Source organism: Lytechinus variegatus, chromosome 7 (genome assembly GCF_018143015.1).
Source record: "Lytechinus variegatus isolate NC3 chromosome 7, Lvar_3.0, whole genome shotgun sequence".
NCBI classification, from domain to species: Eukaryota; Metazoa; Echinodermata; class Echinoidea; order Temnopleuroida; family Toxopneustidae; genus Lytechinus; species Lytechinus variegatus.
Genome location: NC_054746.1, coordinates 32,855,360 through 32,870,406, shown reverse-complemented (window position 1 = coordinate 32,870,406; position 15,047 = coordinate 32,855,360). Strand labels below are relative to the sequence as shown.

Genomic DNA, 15,047 nt, shown 5'->3' with positions numbered 1-15,047 from the left:
GGTGGCCTTGATTGACCTTTTTTCTTGTGATTGATGCATCATTCAGCCTTAGTTTGTTTCTGAGCTCCTTAATATACACAGTACAGTCAATCTTGTGGCTTGGCAAGTGCATCGGCGGTGGTTCATATGGGAACCGTTGTATTAGACACTTCTCTCTATTTCATCATAGTGCTTGTTGGATTTTGGATTTATTGTAGGAATTACATGACAGCAAACACTATTTTGTTGTAATTGATGTACATGTATCACCCACCTTCTGTGTTTGCATCTGACTTACATGTATTTGCTGGTTGTTGAATCATATTATCTTGTGGTGGAGAAAATAAAACTAGAGATGCTGATACGGTCATGCTGGCATTGGCATTGCATCTTGATCAAACTTTATTTTTCATTTCTGAAGAGAAAGGACAGTCCTGGGTATTTAGATGAAGGTGTACCTGTAAGGAACTTATGAAATGGTTGATTGGGAGAAAAATAAGTTTTAATGGAAAAAAAAATTATAATTTTGGAAATACAAAATTACAGTTTCCTCTTCCAAAGGTTGGTAGCTCTGTGCGATTGGATATTAATTCAAGAAATACTGAATAAAGTGTTTATTTTAGAGAATTACCAGAAAAGATCCAGGAAGCATGATCTATTGGTTTCTTGCTCCTGAGCTGTTTTGTAGTTTATGATTGTCTAGTTTTCTAGAACTTTTTCTCATAGCCATTGCAAAGCAACCCAAAAATATCCAAATTAAACTTATAATGAAAGTAAAATGAAACAGTCTTAAAATTGTATAACGTAGTTCACTATGGTATGAAATTGATTGGCCCATATTCAAAATGGTGATTTGAAATCTGTGGTTGAAACCATGATTTATTCATATTTCACGCATTGACTACACTTTATTTAGCAAGTCTATTGAAGAAAGGTTCAAAATGAATGCATGCTTTGTCATGGGGCTAAATTCATGCTTGTTTATATGGTGTGAGTTTTGACTCAGCAATTGCACAAAATTTATAACAAAGCACAAAATCTGCTTAAAACAATTGTTTGAACCACAAATTAAAATCCACTGTTGTGAATTCAGCCCATGATAGCTTTTTGGTTTTAAGATGAAGGGGGGGGGTATGGTATAAAGCTACTTAAGCTACGGTATATGAGAATTATGGGATGGGATATGGAACACAATATGCATACAGTGACACACACAAACATTAACAATGTTTACTATCATCTATGATGATCTATGTATTTATGAAATTTCCATCTGTAATTGCACATTTTCATTCTTTCTAATGTTGACCAACATATCTGCACTATAGATGTATTGTAATGTGCATGCCAGGAGACAATTATGCTATTGTTAATAACAAATGCTCTTTCTACAATAAACCTGTGTAGTGTATCTAGGATTTTGGCCAAATTGAGCACATTTGCATCGCAGACACAGTTTAGTTGTATATTGTGTATGTTTATATCTGTTAGTGTTTGTGTTAGTTGAATAGAATTGCAAAGCACTCTCCACTTGCTTGTTCAGTGTATCACTTCTCTATTCATGATCTCATGGAAGTAAAAGGACACTTTCAACGATTGGTGAAATATGTTTAGCCTGCATGATCAGTCTGTAGTACCAAATTCTTTTTTAGTGCACTTTTATTGTTAATCTTATTACAGCAACGAATGCAACATACAGTGGGTCCAAGAAAAAGGGAACCTTGTTTCAGAGATAATGTCTTAAGCATCAAATATGCTTTGAATCAATGGCAAAGAGTAAAATTGTTTTGATTTGAGACCAAGCCTTGTAAATTACAAATCTGAGTCAATTTGAATTTGATTTCACAAATGTTTCATTTTGTTATTGATACATGTACAAATCAACTTGTTTTATTGTGGGTTTTTTGTCATGATAAATTTCCAAATTAAGTGAGACTTTGTCTCATTCGACACATCATGAAATATCCCGTATAATGGATGTATAAAAAGAAATCTGAACCTTCATAGAAAATTTGAATGGATAGTGATCAAACTTTACCACTTAATCATTATCATTCAAATACAAACTTTTACTTTCAAGTGGTGATTTGTTTTATTGTCACTAATATTTTCACATCCAGAGAAAGTTAACTTTTTATTCATATTGAATTAAGTCACAGAGGATGAGGTTGGATGTTGGGTAGGGATATGACAATGATATTGAAATATTGTGACATTGACCATTCAATGTTCATAAATTTTATTTCAGAGTGGAATGTTTGGTATTCAAATCTTGTATCAATGAAATTGATCTTTGGAAGTAGGATTACAGTAGCATTGTATTCTTCATTTTCCCAGCCGTATTCCATACTGTCATGTCTCCGGTAAATGGAGATCATTAACGACAAGTATGCATGATATGGCAGAATCTTGATGGGAGACATGAAAATCAACAACTCTAAACATTTAAGTGAAGAAATGTGACACATATCTTTTACTTCCAAGTTTCAATCTCATTGAGGTTCAGAAATCAATGTTCAATACTTTTAATATAGATAGAGCCATTGTTGAGAAGTTGATTATAAGGTAACATTTTTTTGTTTATCTCTTGTGTATAGCTGATCGAAGCAGGACTGGATTGGCAGAATGGACAGACCGAGCCTCTGCAGTGGAAGCCCTGTGTGTGGCTAACCACCACAACATGGAAAACCCTGGTAAGTCCTTACTCAATCTCTTACTGAATATTGGCACTATTGAGAAGCCAGATTTGATGAAAATAAAAAAAAAATGATACATAAACTCGACTGTCGATACCTAGAATGTCGCATTTTAGACTTATATTTTCATATATTGAACCATTAGGGTATAAAAAAAAGGAATTCAATTACATAAGACTTTTATCCCCTTCATTGCAATCCTATTTTGGCATGTGAAAACAGTGACGGTGTGAATGGATGTAATTTCCAGTGGTCTAAGATGGTTCCATGACATTTGCTCTGGTGACAATAGCTCTGCAGTCTGCACGTTAATTCAAACATAAAACCCAATTCTAATCTTTTCATTATTTAGAACCAAAAACTCTACTACAATCCTAACATTATTCCTATGACCTCAGAGATATGAAGAGGGGACCAAGAGTCGCAGGAGCATATGTCATGTCACCTTCAGGATATCTTAAAGTCCATGATAAATTGACCCATGTTAGAACTCTATTGACTTTCTAAGGGTAACGTTTACTAATAGATATTGTCATTGCACTTACCAATACTTTTGGTCCTTCATATTCATAACAGAGACACTTGAAAGAAGAAAATTTATATTTCCACTATCAAGTTTACGTAGGAAGTTCAATCCCCCCCCAACCAAAATATTATGAAGATATTATCTGCTCCAAGCATAAAATCAAATTGAAGATTTTGAAGATTCATGTTTTGTCTAAATATCTTCCTTTTTTCTTCATTACAGGTGGCAAATGGCCTTACATTTTCAAGCTCTGCTTCTCCAACAGTCCACATGCCCAGTAAGATGCCATCATTGGGTTCTCCTCAGCGATCTTGTATTAGACTGCAAAAGATTGAAAAAAGAAGAATAAAATCTCATATAAAAGATGTGCAGATTCAGTACAATTTAAGTGATTTTCATTCCATACACTATCATCTTATAGACAAAAGTTTGGTTAAATAGGGGTAGACAAAAATTCTGATCACAATAATTATAACTTATTTGGACTGTTGTATTTTACGTAATGCATTTCCATACTTCGGTGGGCAACGTTGCTTCACATTTATTGATCGAAGCATTTTATATTGTATACATGTAGGGAATGTTTTGTTTCTAATGCACCTTTTTAAATGTAGTATTCAGTTAAAGTAAATTTGTTTTGTGTCGGTCGTCTTTTAGGGAGGAGTGTATTGTAATTTTTCCCAGTTTCTAATCACGGATAGGAGCAGAGATTCTTACAGCATAGATGTATAGGACATTCATTGTTAAATCACAAATTACACATTAGAATGTCAGTGCAAGAGTCATTGTTTGTATCAATCATTTCAACAGTTTTTTGTTCCTATTCTTTGCCTTTTTCTTGTGAAAATAATGAATGTAAATAAATAAGATGAGCTGCCGAACAAAGCCATTTATACCTTCATGACAAGTGTTTTGTTTTCAGTTTTGAAATTCACTCATTTAATTTTGCAGCTTGCACAGTTTTACCACATCATGATGATCAATATACATGTTTATCCTCTCATGCTCAATCACTCCTGTATACATATTAGCATTTATCTCTAATAAACCCAGCTGTGAATTATAAGGGTAAGGCAATCAACCATCTTGTATTACACACACACATACATATTGGTGTACAAATATACAAGATGTGTGAAAAGTGTAGTTTTTGCTGGTATGAGCACTTGAGGCACTCAATGTGTTTAGGATGGTAAGACCAATCTGTATACAGCATAGCACACAATCTTTATCCCAGTACTTTCTGACCTGTATTCTGAACCTGGGTTTAACTTTAACCATGTAGTCTTGAGATAAAATGTGTAGCCGAATGTGACAGTCTCTATCCTTATTTATCATCACATAAGGCATTTAAAACATTAATAAATGTGTTGAAATGATAAATGCAATAGTTTTCTTCACCAATGGGGCAAGGATTCCAGAAGAATACAAGAAGCATTATAGTCCATAGAGCTATTTCTTTGTTTGTTTGACAATTCAAGCTTCCCATAATTTTTGCCCACACTTAACCATGGGTTTATTGTTCAGAATATGGGCCTTTGGATTTTTGTACAAATATAGTCTTCATGTTATGGAAATAAAAAATAACATGTAAAAGTACCTGAATCTGATGTAAATCTTTACCTTTAGTCACATGTGTAAAGAGCAATGTAAAGTGCTCTTTCAGAAAGGCATCAGTAAGTGTAACATTTAATGCATGTTACACATCCTGTTTTAAATGTTAATTTGCATAAGATGGATACTGGTTTGTTTCACTGTCAAACGTAAAACATTTGCATTAGCATGACCAAAGAATACTGTTATACTGGAGTATGATGTATGTGTCCATGGCAGAAAAGGGATTAGTACTTATTATCCTTGTACATATTTCAGGCTGAATTATGGAAACTGGCAATTCAATAATAAAAAAACTTTTGTTTCAATATCCACACCTTTGCATATCACATTTTGTTTTGAAAGACCAGTTGATGATATGCCTACATGAATTTGAATTGAGTGTCATAATTGAACTGAAATGTTTTTTCACAATGAAAATGAAGTGTCAAATTTTCTTAATCCTGGGTTTTAACTTTCAGTGTTAAAATGTTTTGCTCAAATGTGGGTTTCATGCAACTCTCACAGCTTAATTGAACAACCCTAGACTGGTTGTATCTAACTCCAAATACCTGTGATTTTGATCTCTATAAATTTCATTATTGGAGAAACGCAACTACCGATACTGTGTCTAGCTCTACCATACATAATTTTTTTATAACCGATTTGGTGAAATTCAATCTTTACGTACTCACCTCATTGAAAAATGATTTATTCCATGGTTGCTTGTTTGGTCTTGTATATGTTAAAACACCCTTTTTAAAATATGAACTATACATGTACCTTTGCTCCTTATTGCATTTAATAAATTTGTTTCTTTGAAATGATAAATTTCTGCATTTTATCTAATATTTTCTCCCAATTTGTTTGAAATGCATGTGAATGAAAATTATGTTAATGTGAACTTCATATTTGCAAGAGGAGTCATGTCATATGCCCAAAACAATGCACAAAATTCACATGAACATTTTATAAATCTCAAGTTTGATGTGATATTGGGTTACTGTGAATCTATTTTTTGTTTGTGACTGTCAGGAGCCAAAGAATTTTTATTGATGAGATAAATGTCAACTATGGAAATCTATCAAAGTCAATTCTTAAATATATTGGAAAGGTATGCAGAATATCCTTTCAGGGCACAAAGGGGAGCAATAAGACAATGATGAATGCAGTTTTACATTCATTCTGTTTGTAAAAATGCCTTTGATGGACATATATATGCATTCTAGGTGTTGGTTACTCCAGGTAGAAAATTGATCTGAATAAATAGAGCAAAATGGTGAAAATGTCATAAAAATCTGATTTTTAGAAAGTGTCAATGGTCAATGAACTTTGACCATTTTGGGTTATCAACACTGAAATCTTAACTAAGGTTGAGTTTTTGAAATGTCATGAGTAAAAAGTTAATGGATTTTGTGCAAATTTCATTCCATATGATCAAGCTCATTAAAGGGTTAATGAACTTTGACCATGTAGTATCAATCCTGAAAACTTAACTAAGGTTAAGTTATTGAAACATTTTAACTTTGAAAGCAAAAAGACCCCGACAAAAGGGTAATTGAAGTGTCGCCACTGATCAGTATGTTATATACAGTTGAGGCCGGAATTTACATACACCCAGGAAACTGAAAGAAAAGTAGACACTTGCCAAACAGAATTTACTGTATCTTATGAAATTTTGTGCTATCATGACGAATTTGATAACAAGCAAAATTATGTCATGCCCCTTCATCACATTGCTTGGTCATCAGGAGCTGAAAAATATTTAGGTGTCATTTCACCAAAAATCTTATTTTTGACAAATTAAAGATAAAAACTTGACAAAATTACGTCATATTTGTGCTAGTCACTTAACACAAACATTTCAGATTACACCTTTTTTCAGGATGACATGATAGAAAATGTAATATAAGTCGGATTTGACATTTATATACTTCCATGAAACGATTTTTGAAAATGAAATAAACAATAAAATACATTTGGCATGAATATTATTTTCTTTTCTTCAAAGAAAATTCCACCTGAAATATACTTTAATCCTATTGGCTCCTAATTGTGTGACAAAGCCCAATACGCTCTTTCATTTGATACCGAGTTATTTCTGAAGATGTAAATTTTATGACGTTTGGCAAGCGAACAAATAGTCAGTGAATTCCATATAGGTGTATGTAAACTTTTAGCCTCAAGTGAACATATAATATACAGATCAGTGAGCATCACTGATCATTGTGTCATGAGTGCACGAGTTGTAGGTCACATTCTCAAGGTCAAAGGTAATTTTAGCGTCAATTGACTTTTTATATGATATGAATGGCGCTTTTGGTGATTTATAGTGTTTTGTGGCGATTTGTGTGATTTATATTGTTTTATGATATGAATGGCGTTTTGGGTGATTTATAGTGTTTTAAGATAAAAATGGCGTTTTTGGTGAATAATTATCGTAGTTGTTTTCAAAGTCAGAGCTGCTGATGTATTGCATGATGCAGGCGAGTGCCAGCGGCGTTCGACTTGTTTCTGGCCTAATTACGGGTACATGAAATTTCCTAAAGCTAATGCTTTTACCATCTATGAAGTCCTTCTGAAACGCCTACCTATATGAACAGATCTTGTAAACAAAACTCATTCTACTTCAGCATTTAGGACTACCAATAACCAAACGAAAACAGCTTGCAAATCTTCGACCAGCAAATTAGGGAGAAAGCTGATGACCCCCACCCCCTTCCAAATTAGACAATGTTGGACCTGCCCATGTAAATGGCGCTATATTTGCATTGAAAACAGCCCCAACAAAAATAGTACGAGTAATGATACTTATATAAATGATAAAAGAAATAAAATGATAGAAATATAATAAGAGTGTGAAGGTGAAGGACAACCATCAGTGGCGTACCGTGGGTCACGGCATTGGGGGGGGGGCACCAGCAAAAATTTCGGGTCACTTAGGGAGCGCGCTCAGTTGTCAGGTATACTGACCTAATAGAGATATTTTAAGGACATGCAGTGCCATCAAACGAATATGTATCTCACTGATTAAATAATGCGAGCGCGAAGCGCGAGCTAAAAATTTTTGATATTGAGGGCTAAAAATTGACATTATAAGCAAATTGTTTTGTAATCATGATACTTAACTGTCTCGTTAAACAAACAATGCGAGCGCGAAGCGCGAGCTAAAATTTTTGTATATACTGACCCTAAACAAGGAAATTTTAAGGATTATATTTTAGAATCCATTAAGAGTATAAATATCTCACCATAGTCATCTAATGCTAGTGCCATCCTTTGCTGATTTTGTTAGAATTACATCTAAACACAGTCATGAAGCACCTTTTGTAGTCATGTAATCATGATTATCATACGTATCTAACTAAACAAATACTACAAGCGCAAAAGCGCGAGCTGAACATTTAGGAATATAGACCTGAAGAGGGGCATTCTAAGGGTTGTTTGTAGGAATTCTCTAAGACCCTACGTATTTGACTAACCAAATGATGCGAGCGCGAAGCGCGAGCTGAAATTTTTGTATATATTGACCCCAAAACATGGATATTTTAAGGACTATAGTTATACGAATCCATTAAGTCAGAGTATACATATCTCACCATAGTCATCTAATGCGAGTGCCAAGTGCTTGCTGATTTTGTTAGAATTACATCTAAACACGTGGAGCACTTTTTGAAGTCATTGTAATCATAATTATACGCATCTCACTAATGAAATACTGCGAGCGCGAAGCGCGAGCTGAAAATCTAGGAAATTCAGACATGAAGAGGGGCATTCCAAGGCTCGTTTTTTTAGGAATTCACTGAGACCCCACGTATTTTACTAACCAAATGATGCGAGCGCGAAGCGCGAGTTGAAATTGTTTGATATTCAGATCAGAAAAATTGACGTTTTAAGGACTGATTTTAGGATTTCATGAAGAGCAGAAATCTCACCAATCCCCCCGGGGGGGGGGGCACTTCCATTCACGAGTGGATACCATGCGCGACCATGGGGTCTCGAAAAGCACCCTAAACACGTAATTTTCATATTCTGAAAATGCACCCCTTAACAAGTATTGGCGTGTGAAACCCTACCCTTAACAAGTCTTGGAAACAAAACGATACTCTTGGCAAATATTCCCTGAAACGAACCCCTAAACAAGTACAGGAATGTTTTATTGTTACGGGTCCTTCGGTCGTCGGCTTTACCTTATTTGGTTTATTACGACCCCACCTTCTACACCTCGCGCAAATCGGACTCTAAACACGTAGTGTTGGGGCAGAAAGGACATCCTTTATAAAACATTTAATTTTGTTTTATCATCCCCGCAAAGTCGACCCTAAACACGTAATTTTCCTAGCGAAATAGATACTCTTTTTTCATTATTTTTGTGTTTTTGACACCCTTATCACGTTACGTACGTAACGTGCCCTATCGTGAAAAAGACATCCTTTTTACGTGTTTTTTTGGTCGCGCATGGTATCCACTCGTCAATGTAAGTGCCCCCCCCCCGGACCAATCCACTAATGCGAACGTTAGCACGGACAGGAAATGTTTTCAGACCTTAAAATAGGGCAATAACTTTCAGTAGTCATGAAAAAGAATATATCACTACTTAAAACAATAATAACTCTTATTGCGAGGAAATATATTATTTTGTTGTATATTGATTTGAAAACGGGAGGCTTTAGTACAGCAGTTTTATATGTCTCGCTAAAAAGTCTATGCGAGCACCAGGAACAATGAAGACACAATTAAGCAAATAATGTTTCATAAAGTTGTGAAAATGCATCTTATGTTATATAACATAATATAACACTATGATAAAAACAATTTCTTCTTCCCCCCACTGCGTTTCTTTTCCTTTTTCCCTCTTTTTCTCCTTTTCCCCGTATTTTTTTTGGCCAGCCGATGGGGGGGGGGGCACGTGCCCCCCATGCCCCCCGTAGTTACGCCACTGCTTCAGCCTCCATTGGTTGTTTCGCTGCACTAATACTACGTTGGCGCCACTCCTGAAATTGGTGAATGGGGATGATAGTAAAATGTCAGAAATTGTTAAATAAATCCCCAGAAACGATGGTTATTCCAGGGAGTTTGGAATAATAGTCACGTGGTTACTTTTGCATTTTTTAAAAGTGAAACTGGTGAATTCCGTGTACACTTAAGGGTAATTTTTTTTTAGAATTTTTAGAAACATGTTAATTTCCAAAATTTCTAGGAGGTGCGCACTGCCCAACTCCAGTTCCATTTACACTGAAATTTTGTCGCAATTACGGCCGTCTAATTGTCAATACCATCGATATCCCTACCCACAGAGATGACTATTTCCATGCTCTTACTGCAATATATACAACGCTATTTCATTATGAATAAAGATCGAGGGATAACGAAGACGATGGAAGTGATGCAAGATATAAGAAAGAGGAGGTATTGGAAAGAATCTAAATACCCATGCCGGACGACTAAAGAATAAATTATGTATTATGCTAAACATAACGTAGCACAAACATAACTTTGATTTGTTTTACAGCCTTGAATAAATACCCATGCCGGACGACTAAAGAATATGTGTTATGCTTAACATAGCATAAAAATAACTTTAATTTGTGTAAGGTACTAAAAGCAACAGTTAGTAGGATTGCCTTTTTTAACAGCAAAATCATGCCTCTGTATTCACTAATGTGTACTCGCCAGGCTCCAGCACCTAACACATAACAAATTATATAGACATGGTAAAATGACGGAAACTTGCATCCTTTTATGAAAAATAGAAGAGAAATTAAGAACTGCGTGAAAAAAATAGTAATGATTTTAGATTTTATGTGCCCATAAAAAGGTTTGATAAAGAAATGTTTCAACAAGAAAACTATACAAAATGGTCATAACAGATCATATAGCAGGTACTATTAATTGAATAAAAAGTAAGATTTAATTATATAATAAATGTTTACTGATAGATAATTGAATCAAATTACAATACAGGCAACACAATTGTTGGATGCACATCATTAAAATGAAATGCGAAACTTATTTAGGCTATATGGCCAGCATATCAAGTTTCAGGAAAAGTGTAATGACAAAAATTAATTTGATATAAATGTTCTGGAGATACGGTCCAACTAAAAATAGGAGAAAGGGGGGGGGGGTGAGTACATGCACTGTATATTGCACCAGACAAAAAACAAGTAACAAAATAATGTCATTGCTGAAATCATACCACAAATAATAAGGCGGTGAAAAGGAAGGCAAATAAAATGGAAAGAAAAAATAAGTTATTTATGAGTTGGACAAGAGTGACCCTAAAAAAGAAAGAAATGAAGAGAGGGAAGTTGAAACGGCATGAGCTCTTACAACTTAATTAAAGGAAGAGTGTCCCAAAGACCCAATGCGCCTAATGGGTGAATGGGTGAAAAGCACTGAGTTCTGGAGTGCAGATGACGGAAATAAATTGTTTCAGGATGGCGGAAGTTGATAAAGATATTTGCACTGCGCTGTTCACAGTTAAAAATCCCTCGAAGACACTTAAATGGGTTAAATGGGAAGAAACACAGGAGATATCATCGTCGGTAGTAGTTTTTGCGAAATCCATATCAACCAGAAATCATGATTAATAGATGAAGACCCCCCCCCTTCCATCTGGCCGCAATCTCCATTGTTCACATGCTTTAGCTACACAATATACATGTCTAGCAGCGAACAACGATTGAAACGTTTTGGTTGAATGACTTCTGCACACAGTGATGTGTTATTGTGCAAATTATTCATATACGTGACAAGATTAAAGAATGCGTGTATGTTCCTATTCTGGGGGTCAATTATTTTCATATATTTTCACCTCTCTTGTGTCAATGAATATGTAGTCAAGGGAGTAACTGAGATTGGGATATACCAAGGTAAGTTTGATTTATTTTCAATTATTATTATCATTTATTTCAATTATTCAATAAATAATTGTATGAATCTACCATTGGCCTGTGCCATATCGACATCTGTTTGTGAGCTCTCGACTGCATAGGACTACAACAGATGAAAAGCTGCATTAGAATAACTTGCCCATTGATTACATTTATAGTAATATGAACATAACTACAATCCATGTGCTGGGAACAATTTTCACCGATGAATCAGATCATTTACCAACGTATGCGATCTTCAAGAGGAAATCCAGTTATCCTCTTATACTACAAGATAAAACCAAAACACACAATTTTAAGCATTTTGACGGGTGATTTCTGCGACAGTTTAAATGCAGTGGAATGGGACAGATTGTAAAGATGTCGATATGCCATATGATTAATTTATACAGTTATTCCAAGGAGTACGTGATAAACACACTCTCTTTGTTGAAACATATTGTAAACACAGAAACAAAAATAAACCATGACTTACTAAAGCAATAAAGAATTCCATAAACACCTAACATCAAGTTCAAAGGAGGGGCCCACTTGTGGCTCGTCAGGGATCAGTTTTGACTCGTCAGAGGGGGGGGGGGAGCAGGGATACGTCCCTTGCATGTGTTGTGACTCGACAGGGGGCCCCGGGGCAGTTTTAGGTACGCTAATGATTCTAAGGTCATTTGCTCTAACCACAATACAATTTTTTTTCAAGCAAAGTAAGTAAATCTTGCAAACAAACCTTTCGGATGATCCACATAAGAAGACCTTTAAAAGGCCTAAACAGGCCTATTAGTAAAGGAGAAAACATTTTTTCGTTTTGGATACCGATAACACATTTTGAAGTTAGACCACCTTTTCTTCCACAGCGTACATAAATCATATGGCCGACCCTTGCCACCACCCCCCCCCCTTGAGAGGTACAATTAAAACTTCTAATGTAAAAATGCCGATAAAACAGAAGTGTGCCCCCTTTTTTTAAAGTAAAGACCTTTTTTGTCAAGTTTTTCCTCGGCGAAAATGTGCCCCACCCCTTATTGAAAAATCCTGGATCCGCCCCTATGTTAAAGGATGGTGCAGAGCCCATTGGAAGAATACTCTCTTATATATTCAATCTATCTCTTATTATATATTTAATCTATTTCTTACGACAGGCAATTTTTTTTCAAATAGTTTAAAGATAGCTAAAGTAATAGAAGTTTACATAAAAGGGCGAAAAGAATATCCCTGGCAATTATGGACCAATTTCTTTCTTGCCTCGAGAAAAATTACATATTGTAAAAGCATCAATATTGCTTGCGCAAATAATATAGTACAAAATCCCTTACAAAATCAATAAATGACGTTGTAAAATCTATCGATGAGGGTAAGCTAAAACTTGTTTTTTTTTCTTTTAGATTTCAAGAAGGCATCTGACACAATGACCATTCAATTTTGTCTGGAAAATTATAATGTTTCGAAATAACGGAACTGCCACTGATGTGGTTTCACTTATTTGAATAGATCGCAGTTTGTAAAATATGATGGATTAAGCTCATCATTAAATTTGTAGGTTTGAATAAGAAAGAAAATTTGTATCATTTATCGTCTAAGAAGCTGTATTCCTCAAAGGATTTTTGTAGTATTGTACAAAACTTTGGTACAGCCACAAATTACATAAGGAATGTGTGGGGAAGCACTTTTGAAACAAATCTGAATACCATATTGATTATAATAGGCATTTATATATTAAGCCAAAAGATGGTGGTACGTGTTATTACGTTTAGTTCAATCAGGACTCAATCAAAACTATTATTTCAAAAATTAGAACTCTAGAATATATATCAGTTTGTTACACAAACTTTGTGTAGGTATATGTACTAATTGGTAACTCTCCAATTTATTCATTCTCTATTGATCTTTTATTTAACTTGAATATCAAACAAGACAAAAAGAAAAACACAACTTGTACATTGCAAAAGTTAAAACAATTTTTCTCCATTTCATATGTAGGTGGAAAGATTTATCCATCTGTGTTTTCTTTTAGAAGAGCAATTAAACAGTCATTACACTAATGATAATAATAGCGTTTTATTTACGTTAGGAAACTGCTCTTGATACCAGCGGGCCATGCATAACATAATTCATAATAAGGCTATTATTACCAGTTTTTCCATTCTAAATTCTTAGCGCCTAGCAAGAAGGCAGAAGGTCCCGTTTGGTAGGATGTGGCGTCGGGTGTCTGGACACTTGATATTTTCGAAGCCTTCTTTTTTTCTTTGGATTACACTATGAATATGAATTCAATAGTTGTAATCATCTTCTATTTGTTCTCTATAATATTTTGCACTAAAATTTGATGAAACTTCGCTTGTAAATGTTCGAAATGACTTTCTAAAATTGATCGTCCGGACACACAACAAATGGGTACAACACCACACGGGTCTCTGGAAGTTCGAGAGGGAATTTTGATCGAAATATTGCTGGTATTTCGAATTATGGCTTTTGGGAGCTGAACGTTTGCCATAGCTGACAGCTAACACTGGTAATGTTTATTCATGGTGTTTAACATAGTTATGAGATACTTATGTATCTCGTCTTTTTCTTGTGTGCGTGCGTGTGTATATGTATGTGATGATGTTTTTACAGAAGTGTATCATTCAGATATGATTACGCCTAGATCGACCTTCAACGAGGACCACAAGTGACCAGTGCTCGAACCTCGAACCTCGACGCCAATTAGTAACTTAATTTCCCAGCTTGGGTTACAAGCGCATGCCCTGCACAACCATGACAACGCACATTGTCTTTTTCGTGACTCCATTATCATAAAGACTAAATGAATGAATGAATTGATTAATTGATTAATTAATTAATGGAAGAATGAATAACTGTATAGATGGATGGTGTACCCTCTCATTTTCTGATCTTTTCTCCTGTTTGTTCCTTGTCGTGAAACGGTTCGAACCTTACAAAAAATATTTTTATTATTAACATTATTTATAAATATCGGTGATAAAAAGTTATTATAAAATTATTTTGGGGGATTTCAAGCCTCCCCCATCTATTCATCTTTACGCCAGTGTAATATCTGGGGAATGACTTAGGCCTGCAGTCCAGTATTCATGAGGCCCGTATTCTGAAGTACAGTTTAGCTAAGACCTCGGTCTACCTGTTTGCTAAAATTACGGGAAGCCGAATATCCGAAATTATGTTTATATCTTCTTTACATGTTCACTACTTTGTTTAACTTTACTTTCATAATAATAATTGGGAAAAAACATTCCATTGTCATTCCCAGAATATTATGAATGATTTGAGCGTCAAACTATTTGAAAATTTAACATGTTCTAAAAACGATTTGTGTCACAATATTGGCACTCCATATAGTTAAACCAC

At 34.9% G+C, this 15,047-nt stretch overlaps 1 protein-coding gene across 2 annotated transcripts in view; it reads left to right on the top strand.

Moving 5' to 3' along the window:
• Positions 1-5,625, top strand: part of LOC121419051 (heterogeneous nuclear ribonucleoprotein L-like) — a 29,617-nt gene extending 23,992 nt beyond the window's left edge. For both annotated transcript variants that reach the window (XM_041613339.1, XM_041613338.1), the window contains 2 exons: positions 2,577-2,672; positions 3,424-5,625. In XM_041613339.1, coding sequence (XP_041469273.1) covers positions 2,577-2,672; positions 3,424-3,482 — 155 coding nt within the window. In that variant the 3' untranslated portion in view covers positions 3,483-5,625. The remainder of the gene's footprint in view (positions 1-2,576; positions 2,673-3,423) is intronic.
• Positions 5,626-15,047: the final 9,422 nt, after the last annotated feature.